This window comes from Lemur catta, chromosome 5 (genome assembly GCF_020740605.2).
Source record: "Lemur catta isolate mLemCat1 chromosome 5, mLemCat1.pri, whole genome shotgun sequence".
Lineage (NCBI taxonomy): Eukaryota > Metazoa > Chordata > Mammalia > Primates > Lemuridae > Lemur > Lemur catta.
The window spans coordinates 15,673,613-15,701,011 of NC_059132.1; the positions used below are offsets into that span (position 1 = coordinate 15,673,613).

The 27,399-nt window shown below is 45.4% G+C and overlaps 1 protein-coding gene and 1 long non-coding RNA gene across 2 annotated transcripts in view; one reads left to right on the plus strand and one right to left on the minus strand.

The window, feature by feature from the left end:
• The window catches only part of DOCK2 (dedicator of cytokinesis 2), a 383,026-nt gene extending 360,936 nt beyond the window's left edge, over positions 1–22,090 (minus strand). The window contains exons 1-2 of the mRNA XM_045551201.1: positions 21,972–22,090; positions 7,887–7,970 (exon numbers count right to left, since the gene is read on the minus strand). Of these exons, the coding sequence (XP_045407157.1) occupies positions 7,887–7,970; positions 21,972–22,014 (127 nt within the window). The 5' untranslated portion in view covers positions 22,015–22,090. The remainder of the gene's footprint in view (positions 1–7,886; positions 7,971–21,971) is intronic.
• LOC123637976 lies at positions 21,376–26,141 on the plus strand. Its single transcript, XR_006735123.1, has 3 exons — positions 21,376–21,411; positions 22,577–22,713; positions 25,999–26,141. It is a non-coding gene; the product is annotated as an uncharacterized LOC123637976 (long non-coding RNA).
• The last annotated feature ends 1,258 nt before the right edge of the window (positions 26,142–27,399 follow it).

Sequence of the window (27,399 nt, forward strand, 5' to 3'; positions counted from 1 at the left end):
CATCCTCTTTTTTCACATCTGAAATACTGAAATGAAGTATACCTAAATTCTCAAGTCCCATAAGAGTCAAGGGACTGAGGAGATTAAAAATATCCCACGATACCAGGAAAGAATACAGAGATGCAGTTCCCTCCCTGCCATTTCCAAGCAGCGTGATCTGTGGTCAGGTGACTTAAGCCTCAGTGTTTTTATTTCTAAAATGAGGAAAATAACACCAACCCCAACAGGATTTATTAAAACTATTATCTAAAACCTTGGATGGGAAGAAAACATACCAATTTCAGGAAAAGTGTTCCCTATGTGGGGAAAAATGAAAAAGAATGGAATAGATGAGGAGTAAAAGGGGCTTTTGACTGCATCTGAAATTATTTCTTTTAAAAAAATGTCTGAAGCAAGCATGGCAAAATGTTAATATTTATCTGAGTCACGAGTGCTTGGAAGTACTTGTTCTTTCCTGTATGTTGAACTATATAATACTATTAAGATCAAATAGAAGATAGTACCTATCAGTGGTTAAAAGTGTGAGCCCTGACTAAAAAGAAACTGCAAAGCAAAGGGAACAATCAACAAAATGAAACAAAAACTTAGATTGGGAAAAAAATATTTCCAAACCATATATCTGATAAGAGGTTAACACATTAATTGCCATAAGAGTTATATTAACTCACTCTAGTTTTGACCCTGGGGCCACGTGAAGCATATATAAAATCTTACTTGTTGAAGTTTTTATTGTTACAATTAATACTGACAATTCTAAAAATGTGAATTAAATGAATAGAAGTCAATAAATTTTGTTTTTCTATTTATGTTTACATTTAAATTATACTCAAAGTTTTTATTCTATTTTCATAATAAAGCACTGTGGCCCCAAGGAAAAGTTTCTGACTTTATTGTGTGGCAGTCAATGTGTCAATATCCAAAATGTATAAAGAACTCACACAACTCAATAGTATTAAAACAAATAATCCAATTAAAAAACGGGCAAAGACCTGAACAGATATTTCTCCAAAGAAGACATGAAAAATGGTGATCAACGTTATTAACTCTTAGGAAAATGAAAATCAATACCACAATGAGATATCACTTCACACACATTAAAATGGCTATTATCAAAAAGTCAAGAGATAACAAGTGTTGGCAAGGGTGTGGAGAAAAGGGAAGTCTAGTACACTGTGTTGGTGGGAATGTAATTTGGCATAGTCATTGTGGAAAACAGTATAGACATTCCCAAAGAAACTTAAAATAGAACTACCATATGATCCAGCGATCCCTCCTCTGGGCATACACCCAAGGGAAATGAAATCACAGTCTTGTAAGGATATCTGCATTCTCATGGTTATTACAGTGTTATCCACAATAGCCCGGAGATGGAAATAACCTAAGTGTCCACCAGTGGACGAACGGATAGAGATACCGTGGTATAAACAAACAATGGAATATTATTCAGCCTTTAAGAAGAAGGAGATCCTGCCATTTGCCACAACATAGATGGACCCAGAAGACATTATGCTAAGTGAAATAAGCCAGACACAGAAAGAAGAGTGTTGCATGATCTCTACACGGAATCTAAAAGAAAAAAAAATGAGTGAAATATACAGAGATAGAGGATGAAACAGTGGTTATTGGGGGGAGGAATGAAATGGGGAAATGTAGGTTAGAGGTTACAAGGTAACAGATATGTAGGATGAACAAATCTAGAGATCTAATGTACAAGAGGAGGTCTATAATCAATAAAATTGTACTGTATTTGGGACTTCTGCTAAATGATTAGATTTTAGCTGCTCAAGCCACAAAAACAAGAGAGACTGAGTACGTGATATGATAGACATGTTCATTTGTTTCACTACAGTAACTATTTTACTATCTATATGTATCCCATAAGATCATGATGTATCTTTGAATATTCACAATAAAATTTATTTTTTTTTAAAAGTGTGAGCTCTGGAATCAAAGCCTGAATTTGAATGGAGATCTGCAACTTAACTGCATTTCTCTAAGCTTCAGTCTTCTCATCTGTAAAATGGGAATAATAGTGCTTCATGTCTCATGGGAATAATAATGGTGTCTCATGAGGCTTACATTAGATTTAAAATTCAGAGAGTTTTCCCAGTGCCTGGCACATGGTAAGTCTTCAAAAAAGTTCATAGATACCATTCTCTCTTTTTAAAAAAAATCAATTAAAATAACAGTAAAATGCAGAGAAAGTGGGGCATATTTTCTATTTTATAGACCTATAGACCTATGGATTAGGGATTTTTTTTTTACTGAAATCATTTCAACATATTTTCATAACAACAAAGAAAATGAGACATGCCTCAAATTCAACATAATGGAAGTTTACTGACATTTTAGCCTCATCCTCATTCAGAAGGGAAGAAAACTTCACTTACAAACTCCTGATAATGGAGCAGTACCACTTAAGAAAACAGAGCCCTTTTCAGACCATCCTGTCACTAGAGTAGACCTTAACAAAAGACTGTCTCCTTGCAAAGTGGTGCTTTAAAAAGATTCCCTGTTAAGTGGTCATAACATCCTCCACTTATCCTAAAAGCAAAGCACTTGAATAGATCAAGATCACCCTCAAAGGAGTTAGTAGCATGGACACTGCTACACAGCTCCTAATGTACCCGACTCTGCAAGTGGTAGATTCAAAGCCTCATTGTGCAGGACTCTTTGCAGCCAAACCAACAATGCGGTAATGTACATGTGCTCACTTAGAAAGCGCTCTAGATATTTTTAAGAAAGAAGAACAAGTCTCAGAATGATATGCACAGTTGTAATCCCATTTCTAGAAAACAGCAACAACAAAATCTATACATTACTTTAAAAAAGCAGAAGATCCTCTATCAATCTCCTCCCTTACTCCTTCTTGTGGTTTTATTTTACTGATAAGTGAAATCCAAAAGAGCCTAGGGAACCAGTGTAGAAATCCCATTCTCATTCCCACTGAGTGGAACCCCATGGCCCAGACATGCATAGGTATCAATAAATAGAATGGGACTTAATCCTGTTGTTCCAAAAAGGAAGAGTCAGATAGTAAATAACTGAGCATGGAGCATACATCCCCTCTGAGGGATTTATAAAGAAGAATCTAAGCAAGATGTGCTACCCATAAGGAGCATCCCTCTGCCACACTCCAAGTGATCAGAAGAGAGGGATAGATGGGGGGGGGGCAGTCTTTGAAGGTGGGAATTGTTGCCTTAGAAGGGCATGGGTACAGCTTCTCCACCTCAAAACCACACCAAGCAGGGCATGAGTACATTATAGGAGCTTCACACAGAGATGTCAGGGACATCTGGCATCTTATTCCCCAGCTACATGGCCCTTTGTACAGTGACTGTGTGATCATTGGGCTTATTTGAGTAGGGAAGACAAAGAACTGGAGAGAGAGTGCTCCAAACCCCCTCCTTCCTCAGGCCTTGATTAAGCTGGTAAAGGGAAGAAGTGGGTGAGCAATACAGTGGATATGAGCTTGAGGTCTTTTGATGTCATTAAATATCAGGAAAGATGTCAACCAAATATGACAAGAGGAAGTGATTGAGGGAAAAAAGTCAATGCTTTTTTATGTTTGTCCCTTCCATGAGGAATTCCTACTGCCCAATGCACCTGCATTGTTTTCCACATCTAAAATCAGGACAAAGAATGCTTACGCTGCCTCTGGGTAGAAAAGGCAGCCTGAAAGATAAAATAGCATTTGGATACTGAAGGTCAAGCACTGGGTACCCTCTGAACTATGTGAGTTTTTATCACAATATATTATCTTTATAATGTGAAGTGAAATTCATCCATGTCTAAGCTTCCAGGTCAGGTTTTTGTTTTCCCCAGTCATCCAGCTGAGTAGGTTTAGTATGTAGGGGAGGAAAGGAAGGCTAGCCTCACCATTCCAGGCAATCAAAGATTCAGCTTCCAGCTTACCTGCACCCCACCTTAAAGATATATATCTGCCAGTCTCAATGCAGCCCTATGTAATGGAGGGAAGGATGGAATTAACCAACACGAGTCCCTCCTATGACCCAGGCATGGTGCTAGACAGCTTCTCTACTTTCTCTCATTTTATCCTCATAATAAGCTGAGGAGCAAGGTGACGATAACCCATTTGACCGATGAGAAAACCAAAGCTTACCTACCCAAGATCACTCAGTTAATGGGTAGTGGAAGCAAGGAATAACTTCTGATTTAAAAGCCAATGCTCTTTTCACTTCTTTTATTGGGGATGGTGGGGGAGATTTAAAAACTATTGAAAGCCAGGTATGGTGGTGCACACCTGTAATCCCAGCTACTTGGAAGGCAGAGGCAGGAGGATTGCTTAAGCCCAGGAATTTGAGACCAGGGTGGGCAGTATAGCAAGACCCAATCTCTAAAATATAAATATATATATTTAGATATTTAAAAACTACTGAAAAACACAAATAATAAAATAATAATCATTCACATTCCAACTACCCAGAATTAACCATTTCTAACATCTCAGGATATTTGCTTCCAATCTTCAGGACTGCATTTTTTTTTGTCTAAAATTAATATGTTATTGTAGACAATTTAAACTAAGTAGAAATGTACAAACATAAAAGACTTAAAAATTATCCCAGATCCCAATACACAGAAAAAGAAAAATGCTATTAATATCATTCCAGTCAACTCTTCACTTATATTTATACACATAGAATGACAGATAAACAGATAAAATATGATTTTTAAAATGCTCTCATAAAAATGAACACATAGTAAAGATACTATATAAATAAAACTCTCAAATTTAATGTTATTTGTATTTAACAGAAGAAAAAAAATCAAGTGAAATTAAAGGAAATGTGGAACTTCGATTAAATGTTTCTTTATCTCTAAAACAATTTCCTAAAAACTCCTCTAAAATTAAAATAGTTATGAAGAGCATCCGAAAATGGGAGTGGTTATGTTTTTTAAAAAGTCACGTTTTATTTCTAACTAATATTGATCAACTCTGTGCTGTAGAGATGCCATTGAGTTATCTATTCTCTCCCATTCTCCTCTCATTTCTTCATTTCATTAGATTTTTTTTCATTGTCCAGGCTCTTAACAATAGCATTCTTTTTGGTAGACATAAATATCATGACTTTTAATACCAATTTTTATAAATGGATTCATTTGGACCCGATGTTCACCACAATTTGCTTTTATCGCGGCATTTCAATCCTATATTCTTTTATTTTGACTCATCTCTCAGTTGGCTGGATTTTGGTTTTCAAGAAGTTTACTATAGGAGGGTTTCATGGGCACACCCATGTTCTTTCTCCTACACAGTTTTGACTAATTTTTGACTCACACTGTGGTGTTCACATTTTTTATATTTTTGAAGGAATCATTTTTTCAACCAGAATCACAGGCCAAACTCCCCACTTGCAAGGCAGACGCCACCAGGCCTGGTCTCAGACCCCTCCACTGCTCGGCTTCCTTTAGCCACCCAAGGCCCCCGGAGACACCTTAGGATCCCATAAATTCCAGTTTGAAAACTCTGTATGGGCATGACTGTAGGCATGAGAAGCCCTAATAATTCACATACTACTTCCTCAGATAGCTAGAATCATTCTAGCAGACCTCTGAATATTGTATTTTCAAAGGATTCGTGAATTAGCAGCCACTTACCAAAAAATACACCCAGCTCTTCCCAGCAAGGTTTTGTGGCTGATGATTACAAGGATGCATTAATACAAGACTAATAAAATTGAATTAAAAATGGAAAACCAGAACCAAAGAAAGAATAAAGATGTCCCAAAGACGAAGGAAGGTGGCTTGGGGCCACCATTGTCGGCTTCCTGAAGGTCGCAGTACCAGGTCAGGCAAAGGTACCCGTTAGGCTCTGACCACAGGCAGCCCGTGTGCTGAGTCTATTCCCTGCAGCTTTCTAGCCAAGGAAATTGCACAAAAAGAAGAGAAAAATACTCAACTGAATTTAGAAATGTAGGACAAGGCCTTTCCATTGTTTTGCAGGCATGGGTGGAGGAAAGGGCGTGGGCCTGGGCATCAGAAAACAGCCACTGGCTCCCCAGGTGACCTTCGGTGAGTCACTTCTCATCCCTGAGCCTCAGTTCCCTCACCTGCAAACAGGCCTGTTTCTCAGCATTAGCATTGAGCAGCACCTAAGCGACACTGAGGAGCGTTGTTGCTGTTTTCATTCCCATTCTTCACCCTCGGTAGACACCTACAGTTTGCTTTGCTGCCTCTGGGCAGAATTAGATTTGTGAAAGACAGGGTCACACTGCGTGGGAAGCGCCCCCTCACCCCATGCCACTCTCCTCCACTCTGTGTGTAGAAGGATTTCATAGGTCCAGCCTGGGATCTTCCCAGGCCTGGAGATTGAAAAGTGTACGGCATCCTCTCATACATAACCCCAAGTAAAAATAATACAAAAGCACAAAGTGAACGTGAGAAAAGTGAACAAAGTTCTCAATCCCCCCCCCATGATGACTCCTTTAAACATTTTTCAAAATATCAAATATCAAATTAGTTCCCCCCCCAAAAAAGATTTTCTGTTTGCTTGTTTTTTGGTTTGTATCTGTGTATAAGTGCATACGTGTTTGTGTTTGTGTGCATGTATTTATGTTTCTGTATGTCTTTGTGTGTGTGTATGTCTGTGCATGTGTCCATGCCTGTGTGCATGTGTGTGTGCGTGCGTGTGTGTGTGCGTGTGTGTGTGTGTGTGTGTGTGTGTGTGTACACAAGCATCCCTACACAAATCTACAGCGAGAGTTGGAGGGCTCCGTCGCCTAGGAAGTTGCACACAGCTAATCCAGCACTGGAAATGATACTGCCTGTCCTGTGGGTTGCTGTGAGGAGTGAGTAGCATAAGGTGTTATCAAGAACTTAGCACAGCGTCTGGCTTCTGGAAAGGACCAGAGATGGCTATTCCCATAGGTAACCTCCCTTCCCCTGGCTCCCTGCTTCCCCAAGGGAGGCCTCCTTCACACCTGCCTCCTGCCAGCCCCTCGCTCCTTTCCCAGGGCCTCATCCGATGGATGAGCTGATGGATTAGCTGGGGGCAAGGGCAGGAGGGTGCTCAGCCCACTCCTCTCGTCTTTCTCCTTTGCTCTGGCCAGCCACAGGGAGCATGCATCTGGTGCCCTCCCTAAAGTAGGAGCCACAGGCAGGTCCAGGCAGGGAGAGAACCGTGGTGGCCCAGCTGGGCCAGGGAGGGGCAGGAGAGCCTGCCTGATTGTGAGTGACACGTCAGCAAGCTCATTTGGTTCTTATACCCAAGCCATACTCCCAATATCAAGGTTATCAGTGACATGGGTGATATATCGATTTCCAACTGCCTGACTCATGAGTCCAAGGCCATTAGCCTCTGTGCAAATTTTAAAAAGCACCCCCTACACCGTCACCACCACGGGTGGACACATCCCAGAGGACACTTGGCTTCACAAAAGGATGGCACCTTTGCAGGAAAAGAAGAGATGTCACTTTGCCCAAGACAGGGCTCCCAGCCTGAGGAGGGGCAGAGCTCCTGCTCCCTGGTGTCTTTGCGCAGTGAACACACCACACAATTACGCACAGTTCTCCTGGAACCGGGGTGTGACTTAGGGGACCCTTCCAAACCCCAATAGGCTTATTTACCTTTACAATAGTATTGATACTAATAAAGAAGTGTATCTAGAAAAAGTCGCAGGCCCAAACAGTCCCACGCTGTAACAAATGGAGAGGAGGATGACAAATATCACATTGCCCAGTTAGGTCTTCGCTGTGAAACACAAGTTTCTAACATGACAAAGCATTTTTGTTCAGCAAATGCTAATTACTAGCATTAGCAGAATGTATCTACACAGACGGCCACAGCTGTAGGTCCAAAGGGAGGGCTGGAGGTGTCTGGCATGTCCTGTCCATCAGCCAAGGGTGAGCAGTGGGTGACTCACCTTCAGAGGCCTCCTGGATTCGCACCACGTCGCCGATCTGCAGGGAGAGCTGGGGGGCTCCGCTGCCTTGGAAGTTGTATATGGCTGTGAAATGGAAGAGAATGTCAGCCAGGTGAGACCCCCGGTCACCTTGAACCCCTGCTCACCTTGAACCCCTGCTCCTTCCTGTTATCCCTGCTGCAAGCCTGTCCCACACCCATGCAGCCCACGTGGGCTAAACAAAACCAGCGCAGAAACCTACCGCCGACCACTGGAGCTAATCCAGCCCTGGCCTGGCTCCCAACACCTCCGAGTATTACCCAAACCCGGCCTGTCCTCCGCACGGGTCCCACCCTCCAGCCTGAGTGACAAGGAGGCTGCTAATATCATTTACCGTGGACCGACCTCTTCCTGTGCACCAGGCAGTTAAAATGGCAAATTGTGTGTTATGTGTATTTTGCCGCAATTACAGAGAAGCAACTACAGCCTAAGCGCTGGAAGTGAGGCGAGGCGCTGTGCCGGGCAGGAGAGGTGAGCGAGGGAGCAGGAGGGCCAGGGCGCTGTGGCCTCTGAAAGCCTGTGCCCGCCTTCGGCCAGGCGCAGGGTTGAGCTCCAGCTCAGATGCCCCGGGGATCTGTGGCAAAAGTCATTATGAGCAAAAAGGCACGTGAAGAGCCCGCCATGTGATGGTGCTCTGTAAACAGTAAGCAAAAGACAGAATGAGGCAGAAGGCCCCGCCCCCCAGGGGGAGAAGCTGATAGGCTCACCTGCAATGACTGGCTGGTGGTCGGGGCTGGGGGACCACAGGTGCCAAGAGTGTACACCAGGTGGCATGCAGGACCCAGACGTGGGGCCATGGAAGGCTTCCTGGAGGAAGGGGCGGCTGAGCTGGGCCCATCCCCTCTCACCCCCCTGCCCCGTGCTGTTGCGAAGATGGAGCCCGACCAGGAGGGAGGCCCCAGCTGAGCTCCATCGTGAAGGCCCTCGGCCCTGCTGCTGCCCACACGACAGGCGGTAGCTCCACTTCCAGACTCCTCCAAACCCTCTCTAGCAGGTGACAGCTGCAAAATGGCCTCACCTTCCCTGTGGTCTGGTTCCCGTGTTTAAGCAGGCATGGCTATGCCATCGCTAACCCATCCCACAAGGCGGGTGGGGAGCTAAGATAAGAAGACTCCATTCTAAATAGGTGCTTATTCCTCCCAAAGAGGAACAAAATGTGGTCATGGTCAAGGTTATCTGGAAGGTTGCCAGCGCTAACCCTAATAAGCACTAGTGCTTATTAAACACTTTATGCCAGACATGGTTCTAAGTTCTCCATATGCATTTACTCATTTAATCTTCACAACTCTCCTTTCAGGTGGGAAGTATTATTATTTCCAAATTTCAGATGTGGAAATACAAGCACAGAGAGGTTAATTAACTTGTCCAAGGTCACACAGTGCTGGGGCTGGGAGTGTGCAGGCGCGAGCTCTTGACCACTGTTCTACAGGTACATTGCCCCGCAGTTGTCTCCTTTTAACTCTGAGGATGAGGACAACAGTCTGAGGCACTAGTGACCAGCATCCAAATGGACAGTCTGATTCCCACAGGGTGCGGATTATTGTGCATCACAGGTACCACCTCCAAGCTTGAGCTCCCTTTCATCTCCTCCTCCCCCCTCTTATCTCCTTCCCTCTCTCTTCCCTCCTTTCTCACCCCCACCCCCACCTCCCCAACAAGTGTCTGCCTAAACCACATCAAAGAGAGCAGAGGGGTTCAGAAGGAACCCCAGCTCTGCCGTTTATTGCTGTGTGATCTCGGGCAAGTGACTTCACCTCTCTTGGTCTCACCTTCTTACAGTGGGGATGTTGTGGGTAGCTACCTCACAAGGTTATTGGGGTGTTTAAATGGAATTAAGCACAGGGCGTCCTCCCCTCCCCCTCGCAGGCCAGCCCTATATCCCTAACTTCCCTTTGCCGGCACTCAGAAAGATGGAAAGTCCCCGTCCTGAGAGATGATAAAGCTTGCGAGTTAAGAGCCAGCGTCTCCGGAGTCAGGCAGATGTGACTCTTGAGGCCAGTTCTGTCCTTTACTGGCTCTGGCTTCAAGCCCAGGGCGGCAGTGTGCAATCGCCCAGGCTGTGCCCTCCATAAGCCCAGCCAGCCGAGAGAGCAGTGACCAAACCTGTGATCCGCTCGCCAAGGCCTGTGCCCTGTCCCGGTGCTGTGTCCACCGGAGGAGGGTGTCCTTTTGTAATCCACACAAAGGCATGTGGGGGCAGCCTGCCTGGACAAGCAACTTCGTCCCCTGGAGTCTCAGTTTCTCCAACTGTAGAATGCAGGAGATGACAGTCCCTGCCTTATAGGGTTCCTAGGAGGCTCAGCTGAGATTAATGCCTATAAAAGGCGTGACTTCATGTGTGGCCACAGTAAGTGCTCAGTAAATGGTAGTCACTTTTCCTTTTATTAGCATCACTTCTGAACAATCCTTCAGGGCTTTATCTCACCTTTAAATCTGCTTCCTTGCTGATTACAACCAATGGCCCTGTTGGTCAACGTTGAAGAAAATTAATCCTTTGCCCAAAAGCAAACCTAGGGAGGGCCCTCAGGGGAAGCTGAGGCCGCTCTCCTCCTGCATAAACATGGCCTGTTTCTTTATTCCCGCCACACTTGGCCTGATTTCAAACCCCCTCCCCGCACAGGCTGCTGTCATTTGGACACGCTCCAGTTTGCTGGTGTCCTCACTTGGCAGACTCTGCTCCCTGTCCTCCAGCCCCAGAGGTCTGCCTGGGGCCCTGGCCATGGATCTGGGCAGAGCTGTGCGGGAGACAGAAGGAAACAGGCCACAGAATGCTCTAGCTGCTGGGGCGCTGGCACATCAGGTATGTTGGCAGGTACGTGGAGGTGACCGTGTCTTGTTCCCTGACGGTCTCCTCCCTCACCCTCTGCCAGCAACGTCAGGCAAGAAGGTGCCATCAAGTGGCTTAAGATGTCTCGGACAGATCTTGAAACTGGGAATTCAACGTGAAAGTCTGTGTTCAAGCCGACGACTCTCTGATTACGAAAATGAAAGCAACTGACATGGCCATTTAACTTATAAATGTATTTCTGCCTTTGCACAAGGGCCTCTTAACGCTCCATTTGGAGTAGAGCAGACCTTACTGACAAAGGAAGTGGCTTTGCATTTGAATACCCAGTTCTGTTAGGTTTTCTAGATGACTAACAGGAAACTTCGAACCAGAATGCCACCCTGCTAGGTTTGATTGCTTATCTGTGACCCTCAGTTTGTTTCTGACCAGTGTGAGAGGGGCCTAACCATGCCCAACTTCCAAATGAGGGATGGAAATGGCAGAAAAGCAAGAGGAAGAAATCATAGCCTGCCTCGCCCAGGCTACTGTCTGCCCACAGAAGATAGAAGAGTCGGGGGCAGCCTGCCCACAGCCCCTCGGGCTATCCGCTGTCCTCACAAATACCTGCTCCACCTCGCCATCATACAAGGTCTCTGTGTCCTGTCTAGAACACTGACACATTCCCAATGGAAGACTTGATCTCTCCCTGAATAGAAAAACTGTACCCAGGAAACAAAACAGCAGCTTCTTAACTGACAAGCCCACCTAGACCAAAGTATTAAATATTCACGGCCAAGTACGAAAAGGATGTTCCCAAGTACCAGAGCCGTCTGGAGTCATTGTTTCTAACAAGGACGCTTATATTGGAAATCCCAGGTTGGCAAGCCTCCGCAACAGCTCTGGGCCTCTAACAACCCTGGAAATCGAATTCATTGAGTACCTACCAATTCTACCTAAATATATTGAAGTATTCTGTTCATCAGGAGTCCGAATCGAGAGAAGTAAGGTGAAAGTAAACATCAGCGTTATAGAGCTGTAGCTCAAAAAGCAACTAGGGAATGGTCTCTGTGCTTTGTGCAATTTTAGGAGATAAGTACAATGTTTCCCTTCTATTTACAGATGAGGCAACTAGGGAAGGGGAGAGTAAACAACTTATTCAACTAATTAGATAGATAGATAGATCAATCCAGAAATCTGAATTCCAGCCACTGCACACACTGGTTCCCAAGAAAATTGTAAACATTTATTGAGCACATATTATATACCAAGCACAGACTCCATTGTTTTTTCATCAGATACTCATGTGAACATCTACCATGTGCTAGGTACTGTTCTGGGTCCTGGGGTTACAGTGATAGATAAGGCAGATAAAATCCCTAGCACTTTACTTGTACCAGACTCATTAATCTTCACAGTAACCCTCCAAGGTATTATCCTCCATGAAACATACAAGAAACTCAAAGAGAGATTAAGGAACTTGCACATGGCCACACAGCTAGAAAGTGGTAGAAAGTGGATTCAAACTCAGACTGGGTTCCACAGTCCTGGCTTCCCTGACCAGCCCAGTGCTGATATCACACTCAATTATACACACACTGGACTTATGTCCTGCCTTTTCCTCCAGCCTCAGTGAGGTTGGAGACTGAGTCTGTCTTCTTGACCACTGAATTTCCAGTGTGTGGACCACAAGAGAAGTGCAATCAATATTTATCGAACTCTTAATAAATACTTGTTGGACTGAAGGAAAACGAATGAACACGAAGGGCGGGTATGTCCCTCCTTCTGGCTACACTCTTTCTTGCATTTCTTGACACTGCTTTAAGAGATGCTGAGCCAGCATAGCTGCCCAGTGTGACTGCAGCCACCAAGTGCCCTGTGACCCTTCCAGATGGATTCGCACCTCATCTGGGCCCTGCCATTTGCTGACACGTTTGAAAACAAAAGCTTCAGCCAACACCAAGTGTTAATAGAGTTTGGACAAGTGGCTGTATAAGAGGAACAAAAACAATAATGGAGAAAGAGAATGTAATTGCCTGGAGCTCCCTTCTCCAGTCCCTGAGCGAGGCTTCAGCGTGTCTCCAGTCCAGCGGGCGGGGACTTTGGCAGGTCCACTTTGGACTCAAGTGAAACGCGCTCACTGAAATGCACAAGCAGTGTGCCTGAAGTCTCTGAACAGGTGTTGACAGCCTCAGCACCCAGGCAACATCCTGACGTTGCACCAGGGAGGGTGAATGCCATGAGCCAGCAGAAGCCTCTGGCAGCAACTCCAGAGCTCAAACCCGGGTGCAAGTCAGCAGCAAATGTGGCAGAAGGAGCACAGCCAGAGGGATCCTGGGAGGAGGAGATGTTCCTCCAGCAGCCAGGAGAGAGCAGAGGAATCCACAAGAACAGCCACCGTCTGCTGAACACTTGTCATGTCCCAGACACTATTCCCCGTGCTTTACGCACAGCCACCTATTTAATCTTCACCACGATTCTTGGGGTGGGTATAATTATTATCATCTCTGCTTCACAGATGAGGACACTGAGGTAGTGTAAGATCCCAGGGTGACACAGTGAGGAAAGAGCTGAGCCAGGATTTCCGTGCAGGTAGGTGGGCTCCAGAGCACATGCCCTGAGCCATTGCACCATGCTGCCTCTGGCCAATGGGGATGGATCTAGCACCGCACTGTGCCAGGTGCTTTAGGCCCCTTATGGGATCGTGATAACAGCCTTATGGGATGCATATTATTGTGCTCAGTTTTTAGTGAGGCACAGTGACATGCCCAGCCAACACGAGGAAAGTTGAGATTCCAACGAGTTCTCTAAAACAGTAACTCTCAACTGAGGATGGATTTGCCCCACTGGAGACATTTGTCAATGACTGGAGACATTTGTCAATGTCTGGAGACATTTTTATTTTTTCCAACCTGAAGGGGAGGGCGGGGAGAGTAGGTTCTACCAGCATCTAGTGGGTAGAGGCCAGAGATGCCACTAAACATCCTACAGTACACAGGACAGCCCCATAACAAAGAATTACCTGGCCCACAATGTCAGTAGTGCCAAGGTTAATGAATTCTGCTCTAAAACATCATGCTGGAATCTCACTCTCCCGCTCCCAGTACTCGTACGGGCACACTCACACACATTCTCACACACTCCTGCATCGACAGGTGCACACTCACACATACACTGCGGAGTTGGAAGAGAGGCTTTATGATAAAATCAACCAAACCAGCCCCGAATGCAGAGAGTGTCTAACGCTCCGATGGCTCCTGCAGGTCAGAGAAGTGGAGCGAGAGGGGGTGGCTCCTGCTCTCCTGGAGCGTCCGTGCAAATGAGTTGAAGAGACCAAATAAACACACAAGAAACAAGGAGCGTCTTAAAAAAAAAAACAAAACAAAACAAACAATGGGCTAACTGCACGCCACAGCAGCTGTGGCTCTCAGAGGAAAAAAGCGGCCCCATGAAGGAAGTGAGACTGGAGGGAGAGGGAGGGCAGAGGACGGGCAAGGGGAAGGACGGGAGAGAGCCCCTGAGCAGGTGAGAGGGGTGCGGGCAGCGAGGAGGGAGGGATGGTGGGCAGGGCCATCTTAATAGAATCCCAGGCTGAGAACTGGCAGGCTTGGTACCGTGGCCAGCTGCAGGCGTCCAGTGTCAGGAGAAGAGTTCGGGAGCACTCCAGTGATCGCTGTGGTGCTCTCTCGGGACGAGCCTCCTGACAGGGAAGCAGGTGCGGTAGGAAAATGAAGGCAAGATGGGCGACTCAGTCCATCTGAACCTTATGAGGCCACCAGAACATGAAAAACCTCCAACCCATCCTCTCCTTCCACCTCTTCCCCTGCCCACACATCCATCCGTCTACCCATCCATCCATCCAATCAACAACTATCCCTGCACCCATCCATCCATCCACCTATCAATCTACATATGCATCCGTGCTATCCACCTATCAACTACCAATTCACCTATTGATCTATCCAACCAACAACCACTAACTGAGCACCTGCTCTGTGCTGGGCACTCTGTGCTGGAGAAGCGTAAGAGACACGGTCCTGCCATCATGGAGCTTATATTCTACGGAAGAGCCCAGATAATTGAACATGAAGCTGCAATGAACAGGATGCTAGAAACAGGTTACATTTCTATGAGACCTCAAAGGTCTCTATGCCTCAATTTCCTCATCTGTGAAATGAAGATAAAAGTACCAGGCTCTTGGAGTGTCTGTGAGGATTAAACATGATAACACAAGTGCTTTGTGAATGAACTGTGCTATAAAATGGTGAGGCAATGATATTATTTTTGACAACGTTGAGACAACTTAGATCGAGGCTTTAACTAGGGAAGTCTTCTATGCAGTTTCCATTCTTCCAGCTGTTCAGACCAAAACCCTTGGAGTCACCACTGACTCCTGTGTTTCTCTCATTCCCGCATCCAGTCCATGAGGAAAATCCCATGTGCTCAACTCACCACACAGACTTCCGGAATCTCAGCACATCTTGCCATCTCCACTGCTCTCCCCCGGTGTGAGCCTGGGTTATTGCAGCAGCTGCCTAACTGGTCCCCCTGCTTCCACATTTAATTGCTCTTTATTAGTCACCATAAATCTGCTAGAAGAAATCCTTTTTATACATAAGACAGGTTGTTCTACAAATCTACTTCCAACCCTGCGATGCCCCATTCAGAGCAAAGCCAAAGTCCTCATAACACCTAAAAGGCACTACTCAATGTGACCATCCCCCAGAGAATCCACTCCCGACTATTCTGCCCTTGCTCACTCTACTCCAGCCACTCTGGGTTCCACACGGCAGAGAGGCTTCCTCCTCAGCACTTCTCATTGGCTATCCATCCCACTTGGAATGTCCTTTCCTGAGACAACTCCCTTACTGCCACCACAGGTGAGGCAAGCAGCAAATCCCACTTTCTGGGCAAACCCTCATGGTCCCGCTGGCACTGGGATGGCCCTTTGCTGCCGCCTGCGTGCCAGTCAGGTGTCTCTAGGCCTGGCGTTGCCACCAACTAATGCAACCCAACAAGCTCCTACTGATCATGTGCTCTGTGCACACCTTGTGCTGAGTCCTGGGGCATCTATGCAAGTCACAGTGTCCACCTAGGTCTCCTTCCACCAGCCTTGTTTAGGCTGTGACCCACGGAGCCAGGTGTGGTCAGGGGAACTCAAGTGCCCTGGAGCAGTGACTCGAGAGGAATCTGGAAAGTGCCCACATTATTGGTCATCCCCCTTCTCTCCCTCGTTTCTGCCACTGTGACTTTAAACCAATGAGGAAGCTGACCTGGTAGGGGCAGGGGGACAAGGGATGACTTTTTCTAAGGAGAACTAAAAACGAAATCAGACTTCAGCAGCTCACAAAGTCAGCCTGACTGTTTTTCAATTCACACCAATTAAAGGAAGTGGGAAGAAGGGAGAAAGTGCCCATTAAAAGGAACATTTGTTGTGTCTCTACCCAGATTCCTCTGGAGCTGCGTGGTGATAAGCACTGTCGTTCCTCATTTGCAGAACACACGCTGCAGAGCAGAGACTGTGACACCCATGTGCAATTGACTATTAAATTAAAGGCCTGTAAGCTTTAAAAAAAAACCCAACAGATCCAAAAGTCCAGAAATTAGCAGAACATTATGGTGACTACATTTCCTGTCTCAAAATACACCAGCAGTATGCTGATCTCAGGAGGAAGCAGAGCTTAGAAAACACAATCTGTCATTAAGGCTCATTCAAACACAAACATTATGGTTGGGGGCAAGATGTCTCCCAACTAATGAGGCTCCCATATACCCAAGGATTAGACAAGCTCCTTACATGGATCAAACAGCCAGCCCGGCGGGCACTCCTAAACAACCCAAGTTGCTGAAGCATCAGAAAGGAGGAGGCCCTGGCACCTAAGAATTGGTGGTAGGAAGGAATTAGATTTCTAACCCATGTGTTTTTGTTGCACCAGAGTAATTTCTGGGGACCAGTCCAAAAATACAGTTGGCCTCTGTAGCAAAGATACATGTGTTAAGATTCCTCCAAGCATTTCTTTTGGGATTCTTTTCCCCATTCCTCAGAGGCCTTCTCAGACCATCTGATTTAAGACCCCTCCCTGCAATATTCTCATTCATGGAACAACGTTTCCCTGTTACAATAGCACATACAACAATTTGTAATTATAGGTTTACTCATTTATCCACCAAGTTCTTTTTCATCTTCCCTACTAGGCTATCAGCCCCAAAAGGGTAGGAACCATATTGGCCTAATTCTAGTAATCTTGGTGACTAGTGCAGTACCTGGCACATAAACACAGCAAATGTTTAAGAAATAAACGAAGAATGAATGAGTGAACAAATAAATGAGTTAGTGAGTGAATGGTGCTTTCTATCCTTTTTTCTTAACTGTTTCCTTTGGCAACAAGAGCAGTATAACTGGTCCCTTTGTAGTGGAGTTTTCCCCTGAGCGTGTGGGATGCATGTTCCATTCATGCCTCCTACTCAAAGATTCAGTCCCCACCCGTGGCCCCTGCTAGACGAGTAACAAGCCATGTGACACACCAACCCACAGCCATAATGGATTGGACCAGGCAGGGGCAGCACCCTGACCAGAGTTGGGCCCATTCTTAGGCTGATGGTGACCTCTGACTTGGGTGGTCTTTCTTAAAAAGATGAATCAAGCCACCACTCCAAATGTTCTCTTGGGACTTTGAACAAATAGACACAGAGAGAAAACTCGGTGGATGCTTGAACTGCAAGGCCATGCAGAGGGGGGTGGGTGGCATGCTGGGTCGTCATTACAGTGTTACAGAATATCAAAGGTAAGAAGGAGCAATGGAATGAGAGGGAGCTGGTAAGGACAGAAAGGAGGACAGAGCCGACATTCCTGGACCGGGGGTGGGGGAGGTAGGGGGGTGATTGTGGATTCTTCCATACCCCCCAACCATGATGTGGAAAAGATCTCTTCTCTGCTTTTGCAGAGCGTGTTATGGTTTGAATTGTCCCTCCCCGACCTCAGAGAAGCTGGGAAGCCATGAGAGGAGAGGCAGAGGTTTGTTTCCAGGGCCGTGTCAGTTCACACCCTTGTGGAGGCTTCGCTGCTCCTGTTTCCTGGGTTTTCATGTGATTCCTCTGACCTTTAAAACACACCACTTCCCCCCGCCCTCACATGTGCACACACCACACACATTTTAATTGAACTAATTTGAATGGATTTTGTTCCTTGTAACAAGAGCCCATGTTGCAAAGGAGTCCAGCGTGCATTGCCCACTCCACATCTGTCGGTCTCTGCACGGACCAGCTCTGTCCAGGGTCCTGGGCTGCAGTAACAGCACCCACACCCCTGGACCAGGGGGTGGATGTGGATTCTTTCATACCCCCCGACCAAGATCCCTTCTCTGCTTTTGCAGAGCCTCTTATGGTTTGAATTGTGCCTTCCCCGACCCTCCAGAAAAAGGGGAGATGTTAGAGTCCTAACTCCTGGTACCTCAGAATGTGACCTTATTTGGAGACAGAGTCTTTACAGAGGTAATGAAGTTAAAATGAGGTCATTAGGGTGAACCCTAATCCGATGTGACCGGATGTCCTTTTTAAAAGGAGAAATGTGGAGACAGACAGGCACACAATGAGAATGCACGTGAGGACGGAGGCAGAGATCAGGCCGATACATCTATAAGCCAAAGAATCCCAGAGAGTGCCGGCAAGAACAGACTCTTCTTCCCTGCCTTCAGAGGGAACTGCCAAATACTTCCCAAACACCACCACGGCGCAACACCATCACCCGGGGCAAGTTGCATAGAGAACGCCTGAACTGTAGGCACCAAAATATGCCACCCGAAATATGTCACTTTGGCATAAGGATTATTGTGAGCTGGAAGCAAATAAAAATCCACAGATGCAGAAAAAAGACTTCCCAGATCTTCCTTTATCTACTAGAAGCAAAAACTCCTAAGAAATAAGGACTGCCATAAATCTCCTCTCCCAGCTAAGTTTTATGGCCATAAAGAAGACAGAAAGTCAGCTCCAAGACAGACCTACACAAATAGCCCTTGTCTTCCTTGAGTGTCCCCCATATGTTTGCCTTCCCACAGTTTGCTGCCCATGGAAGCCTCAAACCCTTTTCCTTTGTCTTGTCAGTTCTCGAAACCTCTATTGTTCCTCTGCTAGGATTCTATAGCAGCCTGAGTTTAAACCACTCCTCTGAGTTACTCATTCCTGTGTACTCCATGTGAAAGTTCAGTGAACATGCTAATGAACTTCTGTTTGTTTTTCCCTTGTACATCTGCCTTTTGTTGGTCTCATTTGCAGGGCCCCAGCCAGAGAACCTCAGATGGGTAACGGGAAGAAATTTGTTCCTCCCCTAGAAGCATAACTGAAGTCCCACACAAATCTGCCTGGCAGGCCCAGCTTCCAGGTACATAAACCTATCGCAGGACCCCTGTGTTGAAGCCCTCGTTACAGTCCCTAAATGCCATGTCAGACACCACAGGTTATCTGTTGTGAACTTGTGTCCCTCCCAAAACTCACATGCTGCAGTCCCAACTCCCAGTATCTCAGAATGTAACCATGGTTAAAGGTAAGTACATATTTGGAGATAAAGAGGTGATTAAGTTAAAATTAGGCCTTTAGGGTGGGGTCCTAATCCAATATGACTAGTGTCCCTGTAAGAAGAGGAAGAGACACCAAGGGTGTGCCTGCACAGAGGGACGGTGATGTGAAGAGGCAACAAGACAGCCATCTGCAAACCAAGGAAAAGGAGAAACCAACCCCGCTGGCCTTCTTGGACTTCTAGCCTCTAGCACTGTGAGAATATAATTTCTGTTGTTTAAGTCACCCAGTCGGTGGTATTTTGTTATGGTAGCCTTGGAAAACTAATGCATCATCCCCAATATCCTTCCCCCCCTCCTTCCTTAGGAATAGAACTCCTCATTTTTAGCTGCATCCATGGCAGCCTACCTACATCACAAACTACATTTCCTAGCTTCCCTTGCAGCTATGTTCAGTCATATGATTACGTTTTAGCCAAAAGGATATAATAAGAAATAACAAGTGTGCCTTCATTTAAGCACCCTTAAAGGGAAAACCCACAATCTTCCTGTTCCCTTCATCGTTCTTGCTAGCTGGAAGGTGGACTGGACGGCTGAAGCTTAAGCAGCCGGTGTGGCACAGGAGGCAAGAAGCCACACGCCAAGGAAGCAGGGGAAGACACAGAATGAGCCGCCCTTCCACCTCTTCACAGGCCACTTCTGGGCTTTCTTTGTGAGAGAGAAATAAACTTGTAGCTTGGTTAAACCACTATCTTGGAGGGTTTTTGTCATCCATAGTCACACTTAATCCTAACTGATACTGTTAGTTTCTCTTTCTGCCTCCTCCTCTTCAGCCCTTCCCCTCTGCCCTCCAAGGAGAAAGCTCTCTTCACTGACAAAAGCCTCAGGCAGAGAAGATTAATCTGGTAAAGGGCAAAGGGCAATGCTGTGTATAAATGGCCTCCTGCCAGATTAACTAACCAGGCAGTCAGTCAGGAGACAGGTAAAACTGTTACCCACATCCCTTCTACTCTAAGCACAATCCCTGTCCCTCCAATTAATTATACTAACTTGTTACAGGTGACACTCCTCAAAACCTCCGGTGCTCACAGAAGGAAATCCAAATTTGCTAGTTTGGCACTCAAAGACCTTCACAATCTGGCCATAATCTAGCTCTTCCATGTTCTTTTTCACTACAAACAATACTAAAACCAAAATGGACTATGATTGTTGGACCCACATGCAACATGCTTTCCAGCTTCCTGCTTTTATCCATGATGTTCCCCTTCTGGATGCCTTCCCGGTGCAGTGCAAAGGGCCTGGGGTCTGGAGACAATTGAATTTAAGGCCCAGCTCCATTACTTCCAAGTTATGAGAACTCTGGGACTTGGTTTCCTCATCTATAAAATGGGAATAATAATACACTGCCTCACATGGATGGTTCTGAAGTCAGACAGAGATACTGCATGAGAGTGGGTCTGGTAAACCATAAAATACTACAATCTTACAAGGCATGGCTGTCCTGAACTTGGCATTAGGGTGAGTTGCTCTGTGTCTCTCTTGGTTCTACAACTACTAGGTAAGCCCCTTGACCTCAGCCACTAATTCTCAGTGAGCCAGCACTCTACTAAGTGCTTTACACACATTACCCCTCATGACAATCTCATGAGACCTGTGTTATTAGTATATTTGCACTTCATAGATGAAGAAACAGGCCCAGAATTGAACTCAGTTCTGACTTCACAGTCCAAGCTTCTACCTTTACACATGACTCCTCAAGAGCATTGGCTGTACCCCTCCTTGCTTTGCAAACCACCTCCCCCAGGATATGAATTACCATTGGTTCTCCAGATGAGGATCATTCATATTAAAGTGCCCCACGTATCTCGTGCCCAGTAAGTGAACGGATGTTGTTCTCTCCAGAGTGATGATTCTCGAACAGTGGCCTGGGATCACCCTCGGCACTTGGGTTGTCGAATGCTCGCCTGCTAACTCTTTATCTCTGGGGTGGTGTCTGGTGTCTGCCTGCGTAGCAAGCTCCAGGGTGATTTTTAACTTGACACTTAAGTTTGAAAACCGCAGTGAGTCTACGGGGATTGCACCACCGATGCCACTTGGTAGAAAGAGTCGCAGCACCTGCCGCCTCCCTTCCCCCCCGCCACCACTTCCGCTGAGCTCGAGGCAGAGGCCTCTGGGAGTTTCGATGGCTGAAGCTGTTAAGACCAGCTTCTTGGTTGGTTATTCCCAGATAACCTGGCGGGACGGTCTCTGGGGCCCAGCGAAGGATCCCGCCCTCCAGCCCCGCGCCCCAAGTTTGCCCTGGCTCTGGATGCTCTGCCAAAGCAGGGGTCATCTGACCCAGGGAGAACAGGCAGGGGAAGCCGATGGGCGTCCTCTGGGGAGGGATGCGGGGAGGCACGGTGGGCCGGCCAAGGCCGAGCGGGGGGGACAGAGTGGGGCTCCCTCTGTGAGCCCCAGTCATCAATGGGGGGCGATGGAGCCCATGAGCCCGGCACCCAGCCTGGTGCCAAGCCCTTGGCCTGACCCCATCTGGGATAGCTTAAGGTTTCCAAGAGGGGGCGGCCTGAGACGGGCGGGAGGGCGAGGCCGGGCGCAGCCTGCCGGTGGGGTGCCCCCCTTTCCCGCCCCGGGCCCCCCCAGCTGCAGGGGCCGTGCGCCCTGCGACCCTCGCTCAGCGCGCCCTGCCCGCGCCGCCAGAAGCCACCGCATCTTCCGCGCGCGGCTCTCCCGCCACCTGTCCCTCTCCCGCTGCGGACCCGCGCCAGCACCTACCCACGCCGTGCCGCTCCTTGTCAGTCCTGCGCCAGGGGGCCATGGCTGGGCCGGGGGCCTCGCGTCCTCCCGTGGGGAAGCCGGCAGGGGCTGGCTGGGCGCTCTCCGGGCCCCACTTCCTTCCTCTTTTCAAACTCCCTCTCAGGGCCCGCCCTCCCCGGGGCGCCCCGCTCCCGCCTCCTCCCCCTCCTGTTGGGCCGGGGCACACTAGAAAGCCGGTGGCCAGAAGGCCCCCCCCAAAACCTGCAGGCCACCCCCAACTTGTCTCCTCTCCAGGCAAGCGGGGCAGAGGCCGGGCAGGTACCCAGAGGACCACGGCAAGTGCAAGGAGTGTCCCTGACTCCTGAGCCCGACGACTGACCATCCTCCCCACCTCCCCTTAGCGTCAGCTTTGGGGTCAGATCTGGGCTCAAACCCAGACCAGGACAAATTGCTTCATTTCTCTAAGCTTCGGTTTTCTCATCTGTAAAATGAGATACTGGTACCTACTTCATAGGATTATTGTGAGCATCAGAGAAGACTAGGTACACAGCAGGTGACATATGAGAGTGAAATATTTACCTAGAGGAAAGTCATCTGAAGTTTTTATCCTTTTGGTGCCACAGATCCATTGCAAAATCTGATGAAAGCTGGAGAAACTCTCTTCTGAAAATACATAGGCCCACTATTGACCAACAGCGCCCAGGAGGTCAACGGTGCTCTGACAGCCGGCAGCAGTGGACCCTAGGAAAGAGTCCTAGAGGTAGGCGAAGGGACACATTTCCCCACAAAATCTCATTTTTTTCTCTTGAAACAGATTCTATCCAGAAACAATGTATTTTTGATCCACAGTGATAAGGCTGAATTTCAGTCTTCCTGAATTGTCTGGGTTTATTCATAACTCTCACTACCCCTTTCTGCCTTATGCTAGAGAATCATTAAGATCCATTAGGCAATATCATAGCTGACAGGCAGCAAAAAAAATATATATATATATATATATGAATTTTGTTTTTTCTGAAATTATTTTCTTTTCAGTTTTCTAGCAGCACAAATCAGGTTGTGTCTTTCACAGGGACACCAGAGGACCAGAGCCAGTAGTATATGCATGTATATAAAGAAATTTTTTGGCCCCAGGCTCAGAGACTCATACCTTTTGGGAGGCCAAGGCAGCATTTTGGGAGGCCAAGGCAGCATTTTGGGAGGCCAAGGCAAGAGGATTGCTTGAGCCCAGAAGTTCAAGACCAGCCTCGGCAACATAGTGAGACCCCCATCTCTGAAAAAAAAAAAAAAGAAAGAGAGAGAAAGAGAGAGATTGATTGATTGCAAAGAATTGGCTTATGTGATTGTGGGGCAGGCTATGCAAGACTGAAATCCTTACACCAGGCAGTCAAGGAGGGCAGGATGGAAATGCCCAGGCAGGAGTTATCCACAGGCAGAATTTCCTCTTTTTCAAGGAACCTCAGTTCTACTCTTGAGGCATGTCAACTGATTGGATCAGGCCCACCCAGATTATTGAGGATAATCTCCTTTACTTAAGACAACCATCGTAGATGTAAATTACACCCACAAAGTACTTCACAGCAACATCTAGATGCGTATAAAATTGAATAACTGGGAACTATAGCCTTGCCAAGTTAACTATCAAAACAAACCATCACAACAGTATCACAAATTGAGATTATACATCAGAAGCTGGGAAACATCTTCTCTAAAGACCCAGATAGTAAATATTTTAGTCTTTGTAATCCAAGAGGCAAAATCAAGAGTATTATGTAGATACTTATACAAGAGAAAACAAGCTTCCACAATTTTTTATTGATAAAATTCAAAATGTGATATGAGTGAGTATATGCTTTTGTAATATAGGTTTAGTACTGAGACAAATACATATGGGGGACAAGATAATATTTTACTGTATTGGAGTTCAAAATTAGTGTTCCCTGTCATCAAAATTAATTGCAAATATTCATCTGTTAATGCTGATGTGACAGGATATTTAGCTGCTGTTTATGACAAAAATTTGCAAAATGGACAATGTTTAAGTCCAAAAAAGCTTTATGAAATTCACCTTTGATACTACTGGTTCAATATTGTATTATAGATTGAAATATTTTCCACAAAGTACCTTATGATGAATATTACAATAAGTAATCATAGGCTTTAAACATCTTACATTTTCACAGGCTTCCTAAATTTGCCCCCAAAGCCCTTTTCTGTTCCACAGATATTTTTAACACAAACAGTTGTAACACATCTTAGCAGATTCCACCTCAGGTTGCACTGAATTAGTATTTTCTTTGAAAATAATATTTCCCATAGTTTTTCCAATACAGTCTATTCATAGAAGCTAATTAATTCATCACTTGAAACTCAGTATTGACTCCTCAAATAAAAAACAATTGAGCTGTATCAGTAACATTTGTCAATTTATCAAGAACCAAGCAAAACCACTAGAACTCATTTCTAAATTAACTGTTGATGTTGCTCCCAACATCCTCAACTCTTCAAGAAAACAACTGTCATCAAAAGGCTTTTAGTCTTAAACTAATTTATTTTCACTGGACATATTTCATCTTCTTCTATAATGATTTAATTAGCTCATCCTCTGCCACGTGATGACACAGCAAGAAGGCCCTTTAGCTTCTACATGATTTAATTAGCTCATTAGCAATAAATATCTTTCCTTGCTTGACTAATAAATGAGACACTCAGAAGAAACTTATTTGGTTGTAGTCTCATTTTTATTTTTATAAAGAAATTGTGCTGTGATGAGTATTCTGTTTTAAATTTTCTAATTTTTCTAGCCATTGCTTTCCTATGAGTGGGGAATATTGTGATGATTGCTAAATCTGTTATATTATATTCTTTTACTACAATCGTAGTATCACTGCATAATTAACACAATGATTTCCCATCTGTCTTAGTTTTATGCTGCTTTAAAAGAATACCACAGACTGTGTAATTTATAATGAACAGAAATTTATTTGGTTCATGGTTCTGGAGGCCAGGAAGTCCAATATAAAGGTAATGGCAGCTGGTGAGGGCCTTCTTGCTGTCATCACGTGGCAGAGGATGAGAAAGCAAGATCAAGAGAGCAAGAGGGGCCAAACTCACTTTTGTAACAAACCCTCTATGACTCCCTCTATAACTAACCCACTTCCACAATAATGGCATTAATCCATTCATGCAGAACCCTCATGACTTAATCACCCCTTATTTGGCCCCACCTCCCAACACTGTTTCCTTGGGGATGAAGTTTCCAACATACAAACTTTGGGAGTAGCATTCAAATCATAGTGCCACCTAATTCAACAACAAATTAATACACACTCCACTGTGTCTTAAAATCATGACATTTGGAGCCTCACTATTCTCTTCTTTTTATTTTTTTCTTCTTCTTTTTTTTTTTTTTGCCAGATTCTATTTTTTATTTTTTGACATGGTGGTTATAGCACTGATAATTAGAAAGGCCATGTTACTGTACAATGATATGCATGGCACTTGAAACACTGTGGAGTTGTAACCTCATCTTTGAGATTTGTAGTTTGCTGAACAGCGATACAAAGCAGTGAGTGCACCATGTACAGTCTTTGTTGCAAGTACCCTGCCATTGTAGGATGAAAGCAGCTATAGATGACGCATAAATGAATGACGATGGCTGTGTTTCCATAAAATAGAATTGCAGTTTATACAATTTTCACACATTATGAAATATTGTTCTTCCTTTGATTTTTTCAACATTTAAAAATGTAAAAGCTAGGTCTAGGTATGGTGGCTCACACCTGTAATCCCAACACTTTGGGAAGCCGAGGCAGGAGGATCACTTAAGGCCAGGAGCTTGAGACTAGCCTGGGCAACACAGTAAGAACCTGTCTCTATCAGAAAAAAAAAAAAAGGTAAAAACTAGCCTTAGCTCATGGGCCATTCAAAAACATGCATCAAGCCAGATTTCATGTGTAAACCATAGTTTGCCATCCCCTGCTATACACAATTATATTGTCTTCATAAACTCATCCAGGTAAATATAGTTGTTTTTTCATCTTAGGTTTCTGACATACAGACAGACAACTTCGCATCAACAGTGTGGTGAAGTATTTGATGAGAGGCAGTTGGTGGTGATGCCAGAAGGCAAATAAGATTGCACTTGATGAGCACTAAAGATCTTTTTGGAAATTTGTGACACAACCTATACTAGGGATCTGTTCCTTAAATAATGTTAAATAAACAAATTATTCAGCATATTAAAAGAGTTGAAAAAATGCTTATAGTTGAAGGAGATGAAAATGAAGTTTAGAAAGTTATTTTGACTAAAGGTTAATTAACTTTTTAATGGGGTGGCTTTTAATATAGAAATCTTTAAACTTCTTACTGATTAGGAAATGGCTTTTATGTTTCTGCGATACAGGCTTTTCATTACAGTTAACAATTCTGCAGCATCATAAAAAATGTTGGCAAGAGAGATCAATAGTCAAATATAAAAGTCTAACTAAAACCACTTAAAGAATTTACAATAATCTTGGCCACAAAATTTTATTAAACACCATCTGTCAGTTACCTGGCTATTAGGTAGTGTACTCTTGATGACTATAATTTCACATGTACTCTGAGGGATGACTGTGGGGAAAAGGACATCTCTAGCCAAGATCTCTCTTGAGTCCAGACACGTGTCTACCTGCCTCCTAGACATCCCCCCCCCCCCCGCCGCCCCACCTCAATGTTTCCATGTCTAAAACCAAGCTCATCACCATAGCCACACTGTAGACCTGTCTCTCTTCTGACTGTTTCTACTCTATGTAACAGGTGAAGTGACCAGCCTCTGTGTGCCCCAGGTGATGTGCTGGAACCCCAACTCTACCACTCATCCAGCTGTGTGGGTTGGAGCAAATTATTTAACCTTTCTAAGCTCCATTAATTGAAAACTTGCTGCACGGCAGTCCCCAATTTAAACACTTTGCATGCATTATTTCATTTAATCCTCAAAGTAGCCACCTGAAATAGGTACCATGTTACCCCCATTTTCCCCATTTTTCTAATAAGCAAACTGAGACCAGCAAAGTGAAACCCCTCATTATAGCCATCAACCACTATGACTGCCTTTGAGCACACGGTATCATAACCCCACATTTCACTTAGATCAGAAACTCGACTCCTCTTAACCTTCCTTTCACTCTAAACAGCTGCTGAATCTGCTCTCTCCCCCGTGCCACTGCCTTGTTACGATCCTCCTCAGTTGAAACTTGGATTTGAGCTCCCTGCCTCCAGCCTTGTCTCCTTCCAATCTCTTCCCCCTGGTACCTCTGGAACCCTTTGCCCAAGCAACTGTGGTCTCCACAAACTCCTAGAATAAGCTAGAAAAAATAAATAAAGTGGGCTTGTGATAACTTGTGAGATTTTACTACCTTTGTGAAATGAAGACATTCCACGGAAAAGAGCCATGCAAAGCCTC